Source organism: Sarcophilus harrisii, chromosome 2 (genome assembly GCF_902635505.1).
Source record: "Sarcophilus harrisii chromosome 2, mSarHar1.11, whole genome shotgun sequence".
Lineage (NCBI taxonomy): Eukaryota > Metazoa > Chordata > Mammalia > Dasyuromorphia > Dasyuridae > Sarcophilus > Sarcophilus harrisii.
Genome location: NC_045427.1, coordinates 331605133 through 331626990, shown reverse-complemented (window position 1 = coordinate 331626990; position 21858 = coordinate 331605133). Strand labels below are relative to the sequence as shown.

Sequence of the window (21858 nt, the reverse complement as noted above, 5' to 3'; positions counted from 1 at the left end):
TTTTGAAATCGAACTTATTTTGACTTTTCTCCTGGTATGTAAAGATACCTATATTCATTATTTGGTTTAATGCTCATTGTATAGATGAAACAAAAAATAAAATGTATGATGTCGTAGATATTGCTAGAATCAATCAGCCAGAAAGCATTTATTAGTCTTTCTTTGGGCCTGGAGATAAAAGACAAGAATGAAGTAATCCTTGCTCTTAAAGAACTTGCTTAATATATAAAATAAATATTAAATAAGTATAAAGTAATTTAACTTACAAGGTGGAAAGTAAAGGAACTAATAGAGGTTTTTTTTTTTTGTTGTTGTTGTTGTTATTTTGTTTTTGTTTTGCTAGCAAGAGATGGTGGTGGGAAGAAGGATCTGGAAAAGAATTATGTTGAAATGGTATCTGTGCTTTAAAGGAACTTAGAGACTCTTTTTGGCAGAATTGAGGAGCAAGTATATTCTAGACATTGGAGATGGTCAATGCAAAGACTTGGAGAGGGAAGATGGAATGCCATGCTATTAGTAAGGAATGCTTTGGCTGGACCATAGAGTGCTGTCAGGGAAGCAATGTATTAGGAGGATGTTAAGATAAGGGCTAAGTTTTGAAAGGTTTTGAAAACCAATAGTAGGGAGCTGCTGGAATTTATTGTGTTGGAGAGTGACATGGTCAGATCTGTACTTAAACATTTTGGTACTGTATAGAGGATGGATTGAAATGGAGAAATTTGACACAGGAGAATAATTAGGAGGCTATTGCAGTAATCCCATGTGAATGGGGATAATAACATGAAATAAATACCTGTGTGAGAAGTATATTGTTTTTATAAAACATCTCTAAACTTATATTTGTGAATTTAATGGGTAATGATTTTAATTTGTTTAGTAACATTTATTATTCTCACTATTTAAATTCCATTGTCGGTATATATTGTCATTTTTTATTTATACAATCATTTTTTCTTCTAGGTTTTTATAGTCAACTCATCAAATATATTTCTTCTTGAACCTGCAAATGAAATTAAAAGTCTTTTAGATGAGCACACAGATATGTGTAAACGTATTCTTAATATTTATCGGTTCATGGTTGTACAAATATCAATGGATAAGAAGACTTGGTAAAAAGTTCCATTATCTTTTGTATGTTTTTAATGTTTTTAGAAATATATGTCATTTGTGAGAGGAATTAAATATAGAATTGTTTTTGAGAATCTTTTTAACAATATTTGAATACCAAAAAATTCCAGTTATTTCTTTATGTTCCAACTCTCTGTATCAGATTTTAGATAGTGAGCCAGTTTGAGGTGAGAGGCAAGTTGTGATGTAATGATTTAATTGAGAATTTTTTGTGTCCTTAGTCAGTTGTGTAAAATACCTGATTAGCATTAAAAATTTCCCACTTGACAGCATTGAATTCAAAATACAGACATGTTTTATTTACTAAAATGCACATTGGAAATTTTGACTAGTGCTTGGGCAATTTGTAATTGAACCACAAATTAAGAAATGTTAAAATACAAAAAAAAGTCTTCATCATCTGTTGACGTCATAAGGTATATTGTTCTCCTTTGTTAGTAAAAAAAAAATCTCCATTTGTAAACATAATTCTTCAATTTTGTTTTAATCTCTAGAAGTTCATTCTTCTTCTGCAGGAAAATCTCAATAGACAAAACTAAGACTTGATTTTGCCTCTTGACAAATGCCTCCCATACATATTTATTACAGTTTGGCAGAGAGCTAAGAAAAAAGGGGCCATGGTAGAGGATTCAGTTAATTACCTTCTGTTGTCCCCCTTTTCTCACAATTATTGTTATAAATTAAGAACTTAAAGGAGCAAGTAGGATAGTATCATGTTTTTTTTTTCTTATAGCAAAGACACTAAGAAGTTAATTTTTGTATAGCACTCTTAAGGTTTATAAACTGCTTTATATGTGTTATCTCATTTGATCCTTGTAACAAGTCTGTAAGGAAATTAAGACAAAGTAGTTAAATGACTTACTTAGAATCACATAGCTAGTGAGTATGTAATGCAGAAGGCAGGATTTGAACTTAAATCTTTGTGATTCCCAGCCTATCTGCTTCTATAAACTTCTCTTGAAATAAAAAATATTCAATTTGAAAGGTTAAAATTAAGTAAAAGTAAGTATTCATAAGTGGAAAGGGTTAATGTGTCTTGTTTTTTTTTTGTTTGTTTTTTTAAGGGAACAGATGCTGCTTGTATTGCTAAGAGTCACTGAATCTGTTCTGAAAATGCCATCACAAGCTTTTCTGCAATATCAGGGCAGAAAAAATATGACACTAGCAGGTCGACTTGCAGGACCTCTTTTTCAGGCAATAATTTTTTTTTCTAAAATTTTAATGTAAGCTTTTGCATTAGTTTCAACTCAATAGCATTTTAATGTCATTTGAAAAGTTTTAATGTGGAAGACACCATTTGAAGAGCACAATAATGAAATTGTACCTTAAACAACAAAAACGTTCTTCTCTTTATCAAGATCTATTAAGGCATATGTAATCTGTACGTACATAGATGTAGAATACAGTTTATTGTCTTATTTATAATAATCTTTGACATGTTTGTGAATTATTGAAAAAGTAATACAAGATTGTATGAGTAATGCTGTTCTTATTATTTTGTTTCAGTATTTCCAAATATCCAAGATTATAAATACTTATTCTTAAAAGTATCTCCACTTCAAATAATCACCCTCAAGATTCTTTCTCACCATTGTTGAAGAAAAACCAAATATTGATAATGGAATCATCTTGGGCACAAGCCTACCTAGTGTTCAAACTGGCAAAGTTCCTTCATGTCCTCTGATACTTCTCTTAAAATAAATCTTTTGGAAGTAAAATTTATAAGAATCTTGGGGGAAAAAAAAAAACAAAACATTGTTTAGGTTTATTCCATTTAATGGAACAAAGTCAGTGAATCTTTTTGAAATACTTCTAAGACCACTTCTCACTATTTGAACCCTCTTCCCCCAAAGAGTTGATTATTGATAATAATCAAAAGGACCTCTCTCTGCCCATTCACAATGGGGGCAAAAGATTCTGTCCTTAGGTGGATCATAATTTATTCTTCTGGAGAATATATACCCAAGCTTCTCTTAAAATGATTTAAAATCCTTTGAAGTAGAACAACTTTTTCATAAATGTATTTTAAATGTTTTGATTATAACATATGTTCATCAATATCTAACTGTTATAATAAATAATCCATTATTATTTGGAGTTTTAAAACTTGACCTCATCGCTTAAATCCATGCTTACCTTAAAGATTTGCAACTGATATGATAAAATAGAGAGAATTACATTTTAGAAATATACTGCAAATACACATTTTATACACATATATCTAAATCCTACATATATTCTGTAAATCTTAGCTTTCATATTTGATTTATTTTTAGTATAGTATAATAGCTAATATTCTTAATTAGATATTTAGAAATATAAACTTAAAGTAGGATAATTTAGATGTGAAGGTGTTTATTATGTCTTATATATTAGACAACCATGAATATTTTTAGTTGTTAATAAATTTGAAATAGAAATTTTTTATAGAGGGTTTATACTCTTTGCTTCATATAGAAATATTGAAGCATTTAATTTTCTTTCATACAATGTGAATTCTCTTCACATTTATGAAGAAATTCTATTTCAGTATTGGCAACGTGCCAGTATGGTGCTAAAATAGAGAATAACTTTACTATTAAAAATGTTCATAATAGGCATCTTACTCATAAAGGATGTGTTAGTCACATCTCTTCCACCTCATTGGCTTCCACAAATGATTACCAGGTAAAAAGCTGTCAAAATTTTCCTGTTTTTAGATGGAACAGTTGATTGAATATCTGTCATTCTAAAGTCACACGTTTATCTTCAATATATGTAATTGTTTCTTTGGAATTTTTTTTTTAGACTCTTATTGTAGCTTGGATCAAAGCAAATCTAAATGTGTATATCTCCCGGGAGCTTTGGGATGACTTACTGTCAGTATTGTCATCACTCACATATTGGGAAGAATTGGCCACCGAATGGTCATTGACTATGGAGACGCTAACTAAAGTATTAGCTAGAAATTTATATAGTTTGGACCTAAATGATTTACCATTGGATAAACTAAGTGAACAGAAACAGAAAAAGCACAAAGGCAAAGGTAAGAATGAGATTATAAATTACCTTACTTAGCAGTTGGAAAATTAGATTCTTCCTCAAGGCTCTACAAAATTTCTGTAGCAGCAGGATTTAGATATTATATTATTTTAAGAACAAACTTAAAAAAAATACCTTTGAATTACTGGACAACAATGAAAAACAGCCTTAAGATAATATGAAATACAATTGATAATATAAATGAATATTAAAAAATTTTTGAAGTTACAGTTCTTTCCAAAATCTGGGAGATTTTTCATTGGTTAGAGTGTTTTTGTTTGTTTGTTTTTTAAATTAGCCACACTGGATGTAATAAGAATGGTATTCCCTTTTGTTAATATTTCATGTTTAAGTGTTGTATCTGATACTTAACTTAACTATTTGTGTGACTGGGCAAATACTCAGGTTCCTTAAATCTCAGTTTCCTCATCTATGAAATGAAGAGATTGTACTAGGTGTCCTCTGATGTCCCTTCTAACACTTAGAGACTGATTCCTTTTGTTATAATTCATATTCCTGAGAACTGTATTACCCTAAGCATGTCTAACCAATTCCCTCTTTAGGATTGAGGAAAGATAATTTGTTAATATATAAAAGTATATATTGAAAACGTATTTTTTTCTTTTGAATTTAAATACCAAAAAAAGTATATCCATACATATGGAATAAAAAAAGAGGAAAATAATTTCTCTGTGTTAATCTGTGCTTTCTTTTAGACTGTTTTTTATTCTGTGCATTTTAAAAGAGAACATTTATTAAATGCATACTCTCCCAAGTGCTGTGCTAAGCACTTGGAATACAAATACAAGCAAAAGGAAAGCTAGTTGTTAGTCTTTAGGTGCTTATGTTGTAATGGGACAAAAAATCCTCCATAAAAGAGAGCTGAAAAATATATAGAGGCAATTTGGGGAATAGTAGGGTAGGTGCATGCTAAGGGGATAAAGTATAAAAATCTGAAGAGTTGGGAACTCTAAGTAGAAAAGTGAACAAGTTTGGCCTGGTTATCTCCTTAAATGGAGATTCTCAATGGAAACTTACCAATTGGAAGAGGTATATTTCTGGGGTAAGAAGATAGCTGGAGTTAGAAGTACACGAGTCTGGAAAGTCAGGAGCAAAGCAGGGAGATAACATGTAAAGCATTTCAGATGCCCTCTTTTTGAAGGAAGAAAGGGACATCACTATTGCCTTTCCTCCTTTCCCCCCACTTCAGTGAAAGGGAGGAAAAAACAAGATCTCTTCTAATAATAAGTAAATATAGTTAAGCAAAATAGTATCTATGCCTCAAAATTAATATTTTAACCTTTTGCCCATCACTTTTCTGTTGGATATAATTAAGCATGCTTCATTGGAATTGCTCTTGAACCTGTGTTGATCAGAGTTATTAAGTCTTTCAAAGTATTGTTGTTGTTATTGTTTTTGTTTTTGTTTTTTTTTGCTGAGGCAATTGGGGTTAAGTGATTTGTCCAGGGTCACATAGCTAGGAAGTCTTGAGTATCTGAGACCAGATTTAAACTCGGGTCCTCCTGGCTTCAAGGGCTGGTGCTTCTATCCAATGAGCCACCTAGCTGCCCCAAAGTGTTTTTTTTTTTTTTTTTAATATCATTGTATATTTTTAAAAATAGAATATAATTTAAATACAATATTATACATATAATATTATAAACTGTTGTGATTCTTCTCATTTCACTTTGCATCAGTTCATACTCTCCAGGATTCTCATCTTGCTTTTTGTAATTTCTTTTTAAAATTTTTTTATAATTTTAAAAATTTATTTACAAAGCATATGCATGGGTAATTTTTCCAACATTGACCCTTGCAAAACCTTTTGTTCCAAATTTTCCCCACCGTCCCCCCATCCCCTCACTTAGCTGGCAGATAGTGCAATACATGTTACATATGTTGAAATACATGTTAAATCCAATATATGAATACATATTTATACAGTTATTTTGCTGCACAAGAAAAATCAGATCGAGAAGGAAGGAAAAGAAAAACTGAGAAAACAAAATGCAAGCAAATAACAACAGAGAGAGTGAGAATGCTATGTTGTGTTCCACACACAGTTCCCACGGTTCTCTCTCGGGTGTGGATGGCTCTCTTCATCACTGAACAAGCAAAACTGTTTTGAATCCTCTCATTGTTGAAGAAAGCCACGTCCATCAAAAAGGATCATCGTATAGTCTTGTTGTTGCTGTGTTATAATGATCTCCTGGTTCTGCTCATTTCATTTAGCATCAGTTCATGTAAGCCTCTCCAAAATCACCCTGCTGGTTGTTAATAGTATTCTATAGCATTCATATACCATAATTTATTCAGCCATTCTCCAGTTGATGGGCATCCACTCAGTTTCCAGTTTCTTGGCACTACAAAAAGAGCTGCCACAAACATTTTTTGCACTTGTGGGTCCTTTTTCCTACTTTAAGATCTCTTTGGGGTATAATCCCAGTAGAAACACTGCTGGATCACAGGGTAGCACTTTTTGAGCATAGTTCCAAACTGCTGTCCAGAATGGTTAGATCTGTTCACAGTTCTACCAATAATGTGTCAGTGTCCCAGTTTTCCCCCACCCCCTCCAACATTCAGCATTATTTTTTCCTGTCATCCTAGCCAATCTGATAGGTGTGTAGTGGTATTTTAGAGTTGTCTTAATTTGCATTTCTCCATTCCATAGTGATTTGGAGCACCTTTTCATTTGACTACATATGGTTTTATTTTCTTCATCTGAAAATTGTCTTTTAATATCCTTTGTCCATTTATCAATTGGAGAATGGCTTGAACTATTATAAATTTGAGTCAATTTTCTATATATTTTAGAAATGAGGTCTTTATCAGATCCTTTGGATATAAAAGTGTTTTCCCAGTTTTTTGCTCCCCTTCTAATCTGCATTAGTTTTGTTTGTATAAAAATTTTTTAACTTAATATAATCAAAATTATCCATTTTTTGATCAGTAATGGTCTCTAGTTCTTCTTTAGTCACAAATTCCTTCCTCTTCCACAAATCTGAGAGATAAACTATCCTATGTTCTAATTTGTTTATATGATTCTTTATGTCTAGATCATCAACCTTATCTTGGTAAACAATGTTAGGTGTAGGTCTATGTCTAGTTTCTGCCATACTAGTTTCCAATTTTCCCAGCAGTTTTTGTCAAATAATGAATTCCGATCCTAAAAGCTGAGGCCTTTAGGTTTGTCAAATACTAGATTGCTATAGTTATTATTTTTTTCTGTGAACCTAACCTGTTTCATTGATCAACTTCTCTATTTCTTAGCCAGTACCAAATGGTTTTGATGCCTGCTGCTTTATAATATAGTTTTAATCTGATACACCTAGGCCACCTTTATTTGCTTTTCTCTTCATTAATTCCTTTGAAATTCTTGACTTTTTGTTCTTCCAGATGAATTTTGTTGTTATTTTTTCTAGGTCAGTAAAATAGTTTCTTGGGAGTTTGATTGGTATAGCACTAAATAAATAGATTAGTTTAGGGAGTATTGTCATTTTTATTATATTCACTCAATCTATCTAAGAGCACTTGATATTTTTCCAGTTGCTTAGATCAGACTTTATTTGTGTAGAAAGTGTTTTGTAGTTTTGCTCATATAATTCCTGATTTTCTCTTGACAGATGGATTCCCAAATATTTTATACTAGTGACAATTATTTTAAATGGAATTTCTCTTTGTATATCTTGCTGTTGGATTTTGTTAATGATATATAAAAATGCTGATGATTTATGTGGATTTATTTTGTATTCTGCAGCTTTGCTAAAGTTGTGGATTATTTCTAATAGTTTTTTAGTTCATTCTTTAATGGCCTTTTGTCATTTCTTACACTGCAATATTAATCTTTGGTCATGCTAACACTAGCTGTGCTTGCTTTTTCTTTTTCAAAATATTTCTCTGTCTTTTTGTGCAGTTCTGAGATAGAGGAAGTTAGTTATTATATTTTCTCATTGCATTTCTTGATCTTTATTCAGTTTGGTGCAAAATTCAGGATTTTGCTGGAGATACTGCATATGAGCTATGCAGCTTGTCTCCTATTTGCATGGCATCTTAGCAGTAAGTCTTGTGAAGACTTATTTGAAAATATTTTCTTCTTCAGCATTTAATTTATTCAGTTTACTTAATTTTAAAAAAATGAACATTTATATAAAAATGATAAGGGAATAATTCTCAAAGCTTAATCAGCTAGCCACAGAGTGATCATTTATATTTGCCCAGTTTATAAAATCAGGTAGCTAAGTACCTGCTCTTAGAACTTTTATTTCTTTATGAACCAGAATGACAAAACAGTCATAGTTGTAATCTCTGATAGTTGTAATCTCTCTCTGTTTCTGGCACAAGCTAGACAAACATAAAAAGAAGATTGTAGTTATTTTTTTCTCTTCCTTCATAATAGTACTCCCTTCCTCCCTCTTTCCCTCTTTCCTTTCTTCTTTCCCTTCCTTTCTTCCTTTCTTCGTTTCTACCTCCCTCCTTTCCTTCCTTCCCCTTTCTCCCTCCTTCTATACTTATCTTCCAATTTTTGATGTATAACTATATTTAATAAAATTGTTTGTCTTTAAAGTATTGCTTTTGGTGGGGGAGGGTATAGGAAATCTTGCAATGACAGTACATGACATTTTACCTTGAAGTGTAACATCTGATTTATCTGAGACACATGAAATCTAGATGTGTTTTTTCAATTGATGGTAAATTGAGAGATTAAAAATATTTTTCTAGGAGTTGGACATGAGTTTCAAAAGACATCTGTTGACAAGTCCTTTTCCAAAGGATGGAGCCGTGATCAACCTGGACAAGCCCCAATGAGACAGCGAAGTGCAACCACTACTGGATCTCCAGGAACTGAAAAGGCAAGAAGTATAGTTCGACAGAAAACAGTTGGTATGTATGCAATAGAAAACAGCAAAATATTATTAGATATATACTTTATGATTCTGGGTATTTCAAGTTAAACCTTGAATGATTTTTGTTTATTATTGTGTGTAAAGAATCTTTCAGCACTTTTCAGTGTATAGACATATCCATAGTTTTAATATAGCTGTGCTGTAAAATTTCAAATACATAAAAAATATATAAAATTGAAACAGTTGAACCCCTTGGCTTTTACAGAATCTGGAGTTCAAATGTAAGTAATTTTTGTGTTAGTAGGTAATTGTTAATTGTGGAAATACAATATTGCAGCTTAGTTCTTCTAAACATGGTAAATCCCCATCCCCCATCCATCCCCAAGAAATAATAATAAAGGGAATTTATTCAAGAAGTTACAGAGTCAGGCTGGTCTTAGGCACTTGTATGAATGAATTCTTTTTTTCTACTAGGCAGACCACTCAAAGAATGGTCTTTATCTTTAGTGACTGTCAGTTTTAATCAGCTAAGGGAGCATTCCTTTGATCTGAGAAATTATAGAGGGAAACAATAATATATCATAGGGCGACAGTTCACCATATTTTCAATTTGATTTATTCTAGAACAACGAAAAGGACATTGATTAGGAGTTGTCATTTCTGTCGTTCAGTAGTTAAGTGAATTTGAATAACTCACCTTCTATAGACTTTAATTACCTTATATGTGAGAGGAAAATGATGATACCTTGTCTGAACAAATGATAACTTGGTAACTTTTATAGCTATAAGATTCTATAGTACAGATATTTTTTTAAAGAATTCTCTGGGTTTTAAAAAAATGGTTGTCATTGGTAAAAGTAGAATTTACTTTAAAGAAATTCAACATGAATCTTTTTGCTGAAATGCATCTGTTTACCAAAAAATGCATTTTCTAATCACAAGAGGCAAAAAGTAATGGAAAAATGGGATAGGTAGGTACTAATTTTTTTAAGTTCATAAGATGTCACATTCACAATTGTTCAGTGCCTATAAAATAAATGCAGGAGATATCATTATATTTGCCAGCAATGGGCCTTGAGTAAGAAGATATAGAAAACGGTATTAGGAATTTAAATGTGAATGTAAATAGTCAAAGTTTGATAGATTTGCTTTGGGAATGTTATTGATTAAATCTGTAAGTGGCCATCTTAACCTAATTTCTTACCAATTTTATTGCCGTATCAAGCATTCCATTGAATTTTATGGCAATAATTATTTTCACTTTTCAGAAATAACCCTTATTAAGACATTTAAACTTTAAAGTGGTAGTTGCCTCGAACTTGTAAAAATGATAAATTTTCCTACTGCCTTTTTTATAGAGAAGACAGTACGTTTCTTCTTGGTAGATAAAGAATTCTGCCCAAGAATTATAAGACTAAAAATGTTAAGAAAGGAACCACTATAAATTTGCTTCACTATTAGATGATTAAAATTATAAGTATTCTGAGGAAACTATATTACTATAATTTTAAAATGAGGTCAAACCTCTCATTTCATTTACTTATTATATATTTTAATCAATTACCTTTGATATTATATTTGAAAATAGCAAACCATAATAAACTCATTCACATAGTATATAATTTGAAACACTGCTGTCACTTAATTTAGTGCTTTATTAATACATTGTCAGAATTTATATCTGGACTCTAGTTATTTTAAAACCTAATTTTTCTAAGACATGGCACTTTGAATTACTTAGATTTTCCATTTAGTTTAAAGAAATTAATACTTCACTTCTTATCCATGTAATTTCATCTGCATCTACACTTAGTCTTTTTTTTCCTAATCAGCCTTGTCTCTTCATAATGTTCCCATATCTTTTCTTATGTCTAGCATATTGAAATGTTAAGGAAAGCAGTTTTTAAAAAAAATTGTGATCCCATAGTTCCATTTCGTTATATTTCTTTAATCAGTTAATTTTTAGACTGGATCTGTATCCACTGGGCTTCTCTGGATGTCTACATCCATTTTAATATTGATATAGGCAAGGCTATTTATTAAAGTAACTAAAACAAGATTATAATACTTTATAGTTTATTTTTAGTGCAAAAACCCAGCAGGTAAAAGTTTTAAAGATTTTCAATTTTGTAATTCCTTGGAAAATTTCCTCAAGTAAATATATGGTACAAACTTTTGACTTTATGCTCATTTTCCATCTTTCATTAATTTTTTTCTTTTATGTTTCTATCATTAAGCTTGTAAATAATATATTTGTACTCTTAAGGTGATTTGAAGATAATTCTTAGTTTGCATAGATATGAGGAAGAAGGCTCTTAAGAGGTCTTATGATTCAACCTCCCTTTACAGAGGAGATCCTGAGGCCTAGAGAAGTGAAAGGATTTGCCCAAGATCCTGCAGGCATTTAGCAGCAGGGCTAATGTTAGAATCCTGACATTTGACTTTAAATCCAATGCTCTACTCTACCTTAATGCCTCTTTAAAATCATGAATAATTAATAAAATTTCTTGAATAAAAGATTTAATGGGAAAAAAAGTTAAGCCTACCATCAGTATGCTTAATGGAATTGTAGTTGATGGGCACCTGCTACATTCACTGATTTAATATATCCGTGTTCTTATAAATTGGAATGTTTTCTACATCAGTACAGGTTACAACCCATCCATTCTTTCTTATCCTGTGTTATTCTTTTAGTCCTTCATATATCATGGAAGCCTTACGTTGGGTTTTTGTACTATTTTTCTATATTCTCTTGTGTTTGCTGCAGGATTGGCATACCTCTTTTTCTGTTCATATATTTGATTATGTGACACTTCTTGTGCCCAAATCATCCTTGACAATGTATATCACTGTTCTGTGCCAATTGAAATTTTCATTTTTTTTCTCAGATTGTAATGTTGAATATAGATGTTAAAATGATGTATTCTGGGGAGAAGATAACAGGTTCATATTGAAAGTTCCATGTAATGTCCTAAATGCCACTCATTCTCCCCCTTTTGTTCAGTTTTGGGAGTAGCATTTTGTTATTTGGGGTGTGCGTGTGTGTGTGTGTGCACGCCCACGCACATTTGTGTGTGTATGAGAGACAGAGATTGAGGGGGGATAAAGAACATGCATACATACAGATTAACTCAACTCACTGGGCTTCTCTGGGTATATTTCATAATTTGGGCAATATCCACTTTATTTATATCCACTTGACTGATGTGGATTATTATTATTTTGGCTTAGTAGTAAATTGCATGTATACTTAATTAAGATTCTTTAATGTTCCTTTGTTCAATGTTACCAGCATAAGGATGTCTGAAAATAGCTTTTAGAGAGACCCTCATAATTTAAAAGAAATATCTTTTCCATTTGGACTCTGTATGAGAAATTCTCAATGATAGAGTCATAATCGTATAGAAATATGCAGAAACATGCCTTCTGGTTTAATGCCTTTCTTGATATTGATAATGAGAAGATCATTGATTTTGTATTCTCTATCTCACAATGACTTGTGTGATTCAGAAGAGAATTTCAGCAGACACTTGCTGTTTCCCTTTACATATTTTCATGAAAGATTCTGTCAGTGAGTCATAAAGCATCCTCATAAAGATTTTCTAGTGGTGGTAAAGCAGGAGCATTCTGTGATAATTCATCTTTTTGATCATCATGATTTAGCTGCATTTTCTCTTCTCTGAAGTGTTTGTTGTGCCAAGCATGATTATCTTTGGTGTTTGGTCAGGTCTGGGTGCTTTCAACTTGATTTTCTTGAGTATCATGCTTTCTTATATAGTATATGTAGTTCCACTATCATTGATGTGAAAGAATGAATCACTGTAGAAATTCTGATGCATTTTCATTCATATCATATTTATTTGTTGTCCTTTATCCATTTTATTAATTCTGAATATTCTTAGAATGCTCTGATTTACTTGACTTGTAGTCAAATGTCTGTAGATTTACTTTTCTTCCCTATTGCTTTATGCTGTTTTCTGTGGTAATCTTGCTTATATTCTTTATCTTCCACCATAATGTTTGCATATAAGCTTGCTTTTTCCAATGAAGTACTCTTGGTTATGACTTTCCTTTTCAAGGAGATAAGTGTTGGCTAAGACAAATTCTGGACTCTTCTTATTTAGAATCTTTTGTAGTGATTTATTTTATATCTCTTTAAAAAAAAAATTTGTGGTAATCAGTCTTCATCCTGTATCTATTTCCTGTTTTTCAAATTCCAGAGCTTAAGTATATGGGCAGGTTAGATCTTTTATAATTATATGGAATTACTTTAATTTTTCCTTTCTTCTGAGATATAGTGTTCATTTTGAACTGACAACATACAGCTGAATGATTCCCAAATCAGTAACCCGTATTTTTGTGTTCATTTAGCACTTTCAAAGTTTTTCCAAGAAAGTATTCAATGATATACAGTAATGAGACTTCTGAGTAGTCTACAAACCTTTGATCTCTTTTGTTTAATGCTCAATAGTTTTTTTCAACATTTATTGTTATCTTGTCATATCTAATTTCATGTAAAGAGCACCAAATACAAAGGATATATGTTGAATTAATTTAATGGACTGGTTATATTCTTTCTTGAATTTTCTTGCTTCCTGGACTAAATACCATGTCCTGAAAGAATTTATCTTTTCCCCAGAAATTCCAATTCTTATCTTAAATAGTGGTTGCTTCAGGCTCTCACTACATGACCTAACCACAGTTTTGCTTCACTTAAATCCCTAAGCATTTTCTGGCCTTGCTACTATCTACATACATTTCTTGAAGGGTTCCCTTCTCGCCCTCACCCCACATTAGAGTAGAATGTCTTTGATGGCAGGGAATATCTTAGCTTTTGTCTTAGAGACTGGTGCTGAGTTTAATGTTTGGCATGTTTAGTGCTCAGTATGTGCTTTTTCATTCATTCTTCATGGTGGTACATAAGCTTGCAGTTCTCTTCATAGTGTTTCCTTTCCCTAAACTTCTTGTAAAGGAAATAAAATGGACAAATGTCTGATTAAATCTTGGGTTTTTTGATGACCTTGGGAATACAACAAAATCTATTTTACCACTTTGTTTCCTTCCCACATAGAATCTGTATGCCATCCTTCTGTTTAGCTGTAAAATCTTATATCTTCTCATTTTATTTATGCAAAAATATCTATATAGGATCTTAGAATTTAGAGCCAGGAGGAAAATTATCCAACTAGTCCACCCTTCTCATTTTACAGATGGTGAAACTGAAACCCAGGGTAGGGAAGTAACTTGCCCAAGGTTATATAGGTAATAAATACCAAAAATAACCACATTTTTTTCCTCCCTAAGCCATTTGGAGTTAAGTGACTTGCCCAAGGTCATACAGCTAGGAGTATTAAGTGTCTGAGACCAGATTTAAACCCAGGTCCCCTTGACTTCAGAGCAGGTGCTCTATCCACTGTGCCACCTAGCTGCTCCGATAACCACATCTTTTGACTATAAATTCATTGTTCTTGTGTTCCCACTTTTGAAAATAACTTTTTGAGCACTTTTTTTGAAGTTTTGAAAACACTTTTTGAGCGTACATATTCCCAATATATCTGTTTACTTTTGTATATTTTAGTATAACTGTTACCATATACCATCATATACATATACCATCATAGTAACAATTATATATATTATGAAACACATAAAAATTAAAAGGAGATAAAGATAAAATTATGTTTTGTAATTAGTAGGAACCAACAGACTTTATTGAGTAGGCATATTTCAGTAGTCCAATGTAGGGGTTCCAAAGTAGCCTAGTGGTTCTACAAGTGAAAAAAAAAGATTAAAGAGATTTTATGGAAGTAAAATCAATCCAATTTAACAACTCCTTGGATATGTAGTGCAAATGAGAGTAAACATTAGGGTAGGATGGGTAACCTTGGTTTGTTTTTTGCCAAGGGCCATCATTTGAATATTTATATCATCATTCACAGGCCATACAAAATCAACAGTTTAAAGAGCTCAAACAGTGGAAAGTTGTTGTACCTATCTTTCAGCTAATCATTGCCTACATGTCTTATTTTGGGGGCCTTATCTGACTCACAGCCTGGATGTTTCCCACTCTTGCAGTAGAAGATGACTGATATTGTTAATCTAGGAAGCTCAGTGGTACTTATGACAAAAATGAGGAAGTTTGGATTGTGTAGGAAAGATAATGCAGTAAAATTATAGCTCATCCATACCTACTTGTTATGCGTGACTATGATCCCCCTAAAAATGAAAGAGTCATACTAGTCTCATACCCATGGGGTAATCTTGGGATCAAGGTGTAGCTATATTGGGGGTAGGGCAATTTTCCCTATGCAGCTGTTTTTAATTATAAATTCACCGGGAAAAGGTGGGAATTGCATATCTACTGGAATCCAGAAGCATTGTAGGAGAACAGGGAGAGTACTGGGTAATAACAATGCATAAAGAGAGAAATGGGAATGGAAGTTTTTTGTAGAGTATTATGAATTCACCTTGATTGGTCATTCCTTGGGATCATGCCATGTCCCATTGAGAATGTGTAGCATTCTCTTCTCTTCACCCCCCGACATTGGAGACCATTGATTTGGGGACTGTGACTCATATCACAACCTCATATCACTTTTTCACTTTCAGTGTAGAAATGGAAATCAAACAAGATTGAGGACCATTTTGTATTTTATCTGTTTCATGGGTTACTATTCCCAAAGAATTTATCAACCAAATACCAGCATGCTGATATTAAACCTTTCAAAATGAGACCCTGGTTAGTTGATATGTATGGGTGGGTGGGTGTAGGTGTGTGTGTGTATGATAGAGAGAGAAGGAGGTGAAAGAAGGAAAAAGAGAGAGAAGAGAAAAGATATATTGTGACTATAGGACCATACATTCAACTTTAGAAATGAATGCCTTAATAATCTTTTTGGCTACATCTTCTTGATGTGTTGGTTATATTAGCTGATCTCAATTTAGAATCCCAGATATTTTATACAAGTCACATATACAAGTATAAACATATGCCATCTTTTTCTTTTGATAACTGATATACTTTTAAAATATATTTTAAATAAAAATCTTTTGTGGTTAGAAAATGCTCCATTTTCCTTTGTTTTATGTATTATCTTTGTGCCCTTTTTATGCCAGCACATATAAAAATTGCCTACCAGTTTTTTTTTTAAAGAATGTGGACTTTTCTTATGTAAGACAAACAATTGAACACATTTATTTTTAGTCAAAGATTAGAGCTTATATCAATTTTTTTTTTAATAACTTTTTATTGACAGAACCCATGCCTAGGTAATTTTTTTACAACATAATCCCTTGCACTCACTTCTGTTCCCGACTTTTCCCCTCCCTCCCTTCACCCCCTCCTCCAGATGGCAAGCAGTCCTATACATGTTGAATATGTCACTGTATATCCTAGATAGAATATATGTGTGCAGAACTGAACAGTTCTCTTGTTGCACAGGAAGAATTGGATTCAGAAGGTAAAAAATAACCTGGGAAGAAAAACAAAAATACAAGTAGTCCACATTCATTTCCCAGTTTTCTTTCTTTGAGTGTAGCTGCTTCTGTCCATCCTTGATCAATTGAAACTGAGTTAGATCTTCTCTTTGTCAAAGAAAGCCACTTCCATCAGAATACATCCTCATACAGTATCGTTGTTGAGGTAGTATATAATGATCTCCTAGTTCTGCCATTTCTTACAAAACAATAATATTCCATAACATTCATATACCACAATTTACCCAACCATTCTCCAATTGATGGGCATCCATTCATTTTCTAGTTTCTAACCACTACAAACAGGGCTGCCACAAATATTTTGGCACATACAGGTCCCTTTCCCTTCTTTAGTATCTCTTTGGGGTATAAGCCCTGTAGAAACACTGCTGGAACAAAGGGTGTGCAGAGTTTGATAACTTTTTTTATTATTTTTTTATTTTTTTTATTTAATAGTCTTTTATTTACAGGTTATATGCATGGGTAACTTTACAGCATTAACAATTACCAAACCTCTTGTTCCAATTCTTCCCCTCCTTCCCCCCACCCCCTCCCCCAGATGGCAGGATGACCAGTAGATGTTAAATATATTAAAGTAGTGTCTAATTTATACATTAGATACACAATAAGTATACATGACCAAACTATTATTTTGCTGTACAAAAAGAATCGGACTCTGAAATATTGTACAATTAGCTTGTGAAGGAAATCAAAAATGCAGGTGGGCATAAATATAGGGATTGGGAATTCAATGTAATGGTTTTTAGTCATCACCCAGAGTTCTTTCTCTGGGCGTAGCTGGTTCAGTTCATTACTGCTCCATTGGAAATGATTTGGTTGATCTCATTGCTGAGGATGCCAGGTCTATCAGAACTGATCATCATATAGTATTGTTGTTGAAGTATATAATGATCTCCTGGTCCTGCTCATTTCACTCAGCATTAGTTCGTGTAAGTCTCTCCAGGCCTTTCTGAAATCATCCTGTTGGTCATTTCTTACAGAACAATAATATTCCATAATATTCATATACCACAATTTATTCAGCCATTCTCCAACTGATGGGCATCCATTCAATTTCCAGTTTCTAACCATTACAAACAGGGCTGCCACAAATATTTTGGCACATACAGGTCCCTTTCCCTTCTTTAGTATCTCTTTGGGGTATAAGCCCTGTAGAAACACTGCTGGATCAAAGGGTGTGCACAGTTTGATAACTTTTTGAGCATAGTTCCAAATTGCTCTTCAGAATGGTTGGATGTATTCACAATTCCACCAACAATGTATTAGTGTCCCTGTTTTCCCACATCCCCTCCAACATTCCTCATTACCTTTCCCTGTCATTCTAGCCATTCTAACAGATGTGTAGTGGTATCTCAAAATTGTTTTAATTTGCATTTCTCTGATTAATAATGACTTGGAGCATATTTTCATATGGTTAGAAATAGTTTCAATTTCTTCTGAGAATTGTCTGTTCATATCCTTTGACCATTTATCAATTGGAGAATGGCTTGATTTCTTATGAGTCAATTCTGTATATATTTTATCAAATTGTTTTGATAGTGTGTATGTTGTTTTATTGAGAATATTTGGGGGGTGAGGGTGGGGGAGTATTTGATTTACATTTCGCTAAATTCTTTTATTCCTCCCCAAAGAGTTTTAAGTGTTTTTAATGAGATTTTTAAAAATCGGCATCCTTGTGGATTGAATTTTTTTCCCCCTGTTCTGAACACCTGTTCATAAAAGATATACATAAGGGAGTGGGAAACCTGTTAGTATTTGTACCAAAAAGAATGTTAGCAAATGTTTTTATTATAGCTGTTTGTCTTTAGTCTGACATAGAAGGTTGAATGAGCTTCGTCGTCCCACTAACTTTGTAGTGAGGAAAACTAGCATAATTTTATACATTTTTGAATATACTGAAATGAAGGTATTGCTGCCAAATTCCTTGCATTATAATTAGTTACAAAAGAAATTTTTGCTAAGGGTCTCAAAAATATAAAAACAAATTTTTGCAGATATAGAGGAATTTGAAAGGGGATGTAAAATCATGATTTGTTTGTGTGAAAAGGGAACAAATCCCAAGGGAACTGATGCTAATATTTACTAGATCCTGCTATTCCATTTCTCAGGGAAGATATTTTAGATAAATCTTTGGTCTCTATACCTCAGTATGAAGAATAGATTTTTAATTCATCTATAGACTGTAAAATTTGACAGATTTAAATATAGGAAAAAACTTTAAAATTCCAAATACAATTTATAAATAGAACCAAAAGTGATTTTTTTTTTTCTTATAGAGAAAGTGCTAGCTAGGAGTCAGGTTGCCTGGATTAATTCTGTTCTTGTCTCTAACATTTAATAGCATGAGCAGGACTCAATCCTTTAACCTCTCTTCAGTATATTTTCTTTTCTGTAAAATAGGGATACTTATGTCTCATCAGATTGTTATGAGGAAAGTAATATGTAAGTCATAAATTGCTATATAGATATAAACTGCTATTTTCTTTTACTTTGTAAATTAATATCATTTACCTGAAAAATTAATAAATATCTTTAAAGAAGTTCAGTTGAAGAAATTAGTCCAATTTTCATTTTTTAAAAATATGTTGTGATTACAGACTGTTTTCCCCTGTTAATTATAACTTGTTGAAACCTCTTAGTAATATCCTGGGCAACTAAAGTTTCATCCCCAGTGGCTTTGCTGTCTTTATAGAATGAGTGAGTTGGATTTGTACAAGTATGTGCTCCTGGTCCCTTTAAGCATTTTGCTTGTGAAATTATTTTCTTATACTTTAAACCTATTTTGTTATATAAGATATGTTTATCTTATGAGTTATCATATCTTATATGAGTTGTTAAACTAGTTTTATGAAGACATCTTATTCTTCTGGGAATAAACACTAAAAATGAAAATTTGGCTTATATTTTGGTAAACAAAGATTAGGGGACAGTAAATATCTTTTAATTAACTGGAAATAATTTTTATTTTCTTTATTACTTGAGAAATACTAAGTTTAGTTGTAAGAGAATTCTACCAGAGAATTGATTACCTTATATATTACTTGATACAAATAGCTTTTCATGTGAAAAAAGCAACTTGTTTTTAGAGCATCTGTTTTATGAACTTACTGATTTTTCAAACTTTGTTAATGTGGAAAAAAATGTTAATTTAATTATTTGTTGTTTTTACTGAAACATCAACGTAACTACTGTGACAAAAGTCATTGTTCCTTCTTCACATTTAAAAAAAAAAAACTTTAATCCAGAATATTGTTTTTATGTCCTGATTTTTTTCCCTTATAGCCTTGCCAATAACTGCCATGCTGAAATGTTTTAATTTAAAGTTTTCTTCCTTTGTATCTTTTAAGTTTTCTCTGTTGCTGCTTTTTCTGTGACACAAGCCTTTCATTATAGTCACTCTTCTTTATTCCCTCCCCACTTCTTTCTTTTCCTTTTTTTAAAGCCATGAGAAGCCGATCCATTGGTGAATGTGCTCTGCCATCGGTCTATATACGCAGTGCTAAAAGTGCTCCTGTTCTGATCCATACTTCCAAACCCTTCTTGCCTGATATTGTTCTCACTCCCCTTTCTGATGAGCTTTCAGGTAGTGCTACCTCTGCTAATTTCTGCATCCCCCTTATCACTTTTTAAACCTGCTTTCAAATTTTGCTTAATCAGTAAACTCTTTAAGGTTAGTTATTAGGGGGAGGTATGGGAATGTGATTAAGTAATGCAAATAAACATTTTTAACTTATATGAATTCTAATGCTGTCTTCATAATTTATTTGGAAGTGTTAAGGTAGTGCTGTGCCAATATCTAAATTTTAGTTATAAATTTTTATGTTTTTAAGTTTTGTTTTGGTTTTTTTCCCACGTGGTTAAAGAATGCCAATTTGTGTTTGTGTCCTTTGTAGATGGCTGCTCAGAATTTATGTAGAAAAAGCATTCATAAAGAGAACCTTGATTTTTTCAGTTTTCTGTCTTAAAAATTTTGAATGTTACTCAGAAAATAAGAAGCCAAAAATATTATACCACTATACCAAAATAACTTTTTATATACATGCATTATGAAATCAGCTCTTAATTCCCATTCTAATGGAACTAAAAATAGTAATACCAGTGATCCCCAAGAATAGATAACTAAAATGATTAAGGTTTTGGGGTACTTTTTTATTCTTTGGTTTATAATGGTGGTGCTGCAATTAACTTGATTTCAAACAGAATATTGAAATTATATTATATAAGTCCAAAGAAGAAGAGCTGGAAAATTGTCCAGTTTTGTATTCCTAAATTCTTTTCAATTCCTTCATGATTTTTACTCTATGCCTGGAATAGATAATTTCAGTTGTACACACATTCTTATGTCGGGTCTCTATTTTCAACTTCTTTCTGCCTTATAGGTTACCTTAGATGAGCAGAGGTTGAGTGGTATTTTTAAAGGAACTATTTACTTCTGAATATAGGTTGAAAACCTTCCTTTCTTTTACTTCCTTGAATAACAAAAGTGTTCAATTTATAAGTCAATTACAGATGATTAGATTTTGTTTTAAAATTTTCTTTCTGACATAATCTTTTTATCTTATTAATGAGATCTAATTCTTTGGTAGAACGTTAAGATAACTGTGGTAGATAATTTAAAGTTGAAGATTTTTAAAAATAGAAGCTCTCTTTTGGGATTATAATACAAAATAGAGATTTTATTATCATTATCATGTAGTAAAGACTTTCCTTGTAATTTGTGAAACAATAAACCATGATCTAAAGTTGATTTGTATGAGACATGTTTGTATTGCATACTTCAGGATACCATGTGGAAAAAGATTATCTTAATATTTTCATGAGGTGTTTTTGAGGGAAATTTAAAAAGTATGTTTTTTTGGCTTCTTTTGTCTACTTACAAAGTAGAATGAATATATTATGTAATTTATAATTTAATTACCCTCTCCTTGATGATTTTATTTTTTCTTATTCTTAATATCTAGGTAAAATCTGTTATGATAAAAGTATTTTAAAAAGATGCACATAAATTAAACAATCTGTTTTTATATATGTTAATAATTCTCTCAGTACTAAAGTTGTAGCAGTAAGAGCTAGAACCCCTATTTCCTCCTCTGAACATTTGCTGGCAGGATTAAGCTGTCAGTTTAATGGAATAAATTTGTAAAAACTGCAGAGGAGAGTTCTCATTCCATTGAGGCTTAAGTGTGACTCTTGTAATCAAAATTTGCTTTAATCATTGTATTAATAGTTAGATTCTGTACAAAAAAATCTATTTTTCATTTGAAACATGGAACAAAGAGTGCAAAGCAAAGACAAAAGTAATATAAACAGAATTTTTAAGTGATTATTTCTGTAATTATATTTATCTAAATATTTTGTGTTTTATTGG

General features: G+C 31.9%; 1 protein-coding gene across 15 annotated transcripts in view; it reads left to right on the top strand.

The window, feature by feature from the left end:
- The window catches only part of RALGAPA1 (Ral GTPase activating protein catalytic subunit alpha 1), a 289451-nt gene that overhangs the window by 94820 nt on the left and 172773 nt on the right, over positions 1 to 21858 (top strand). For 11 of the 15 annotated variants that reach the window (XM_031952869.1, XM_031952861.1, XM_031952860.1 and 8 more), the window contains 5 exons: positions 961 to 1109; positions 2193 to 2322; positions 3916 to 4153; positions 8869 to 9030; positions 19933 to 20073. In XM_031952869.1, the coding sequence (XP_031808729.1) occupies positions 961 to 1109; positions 2193 to 2322; positions 3916 to 4153; positions 8869 to 9030; positions 19933 to 20073 (820 nt within the window). The remainder of the gene's footprint in view (positions 1 to 960; positions 1110 to 2192; positions 2323 to 3915; positions 4154 to 8868; positions 9031 to 19932; positions 20074 to 21858) is intronic. The other 4 variants (XM_031952864.1, XM_031952868.1, XM_003756423.4 and 1 more) reach the window with 1 other exon arrangement.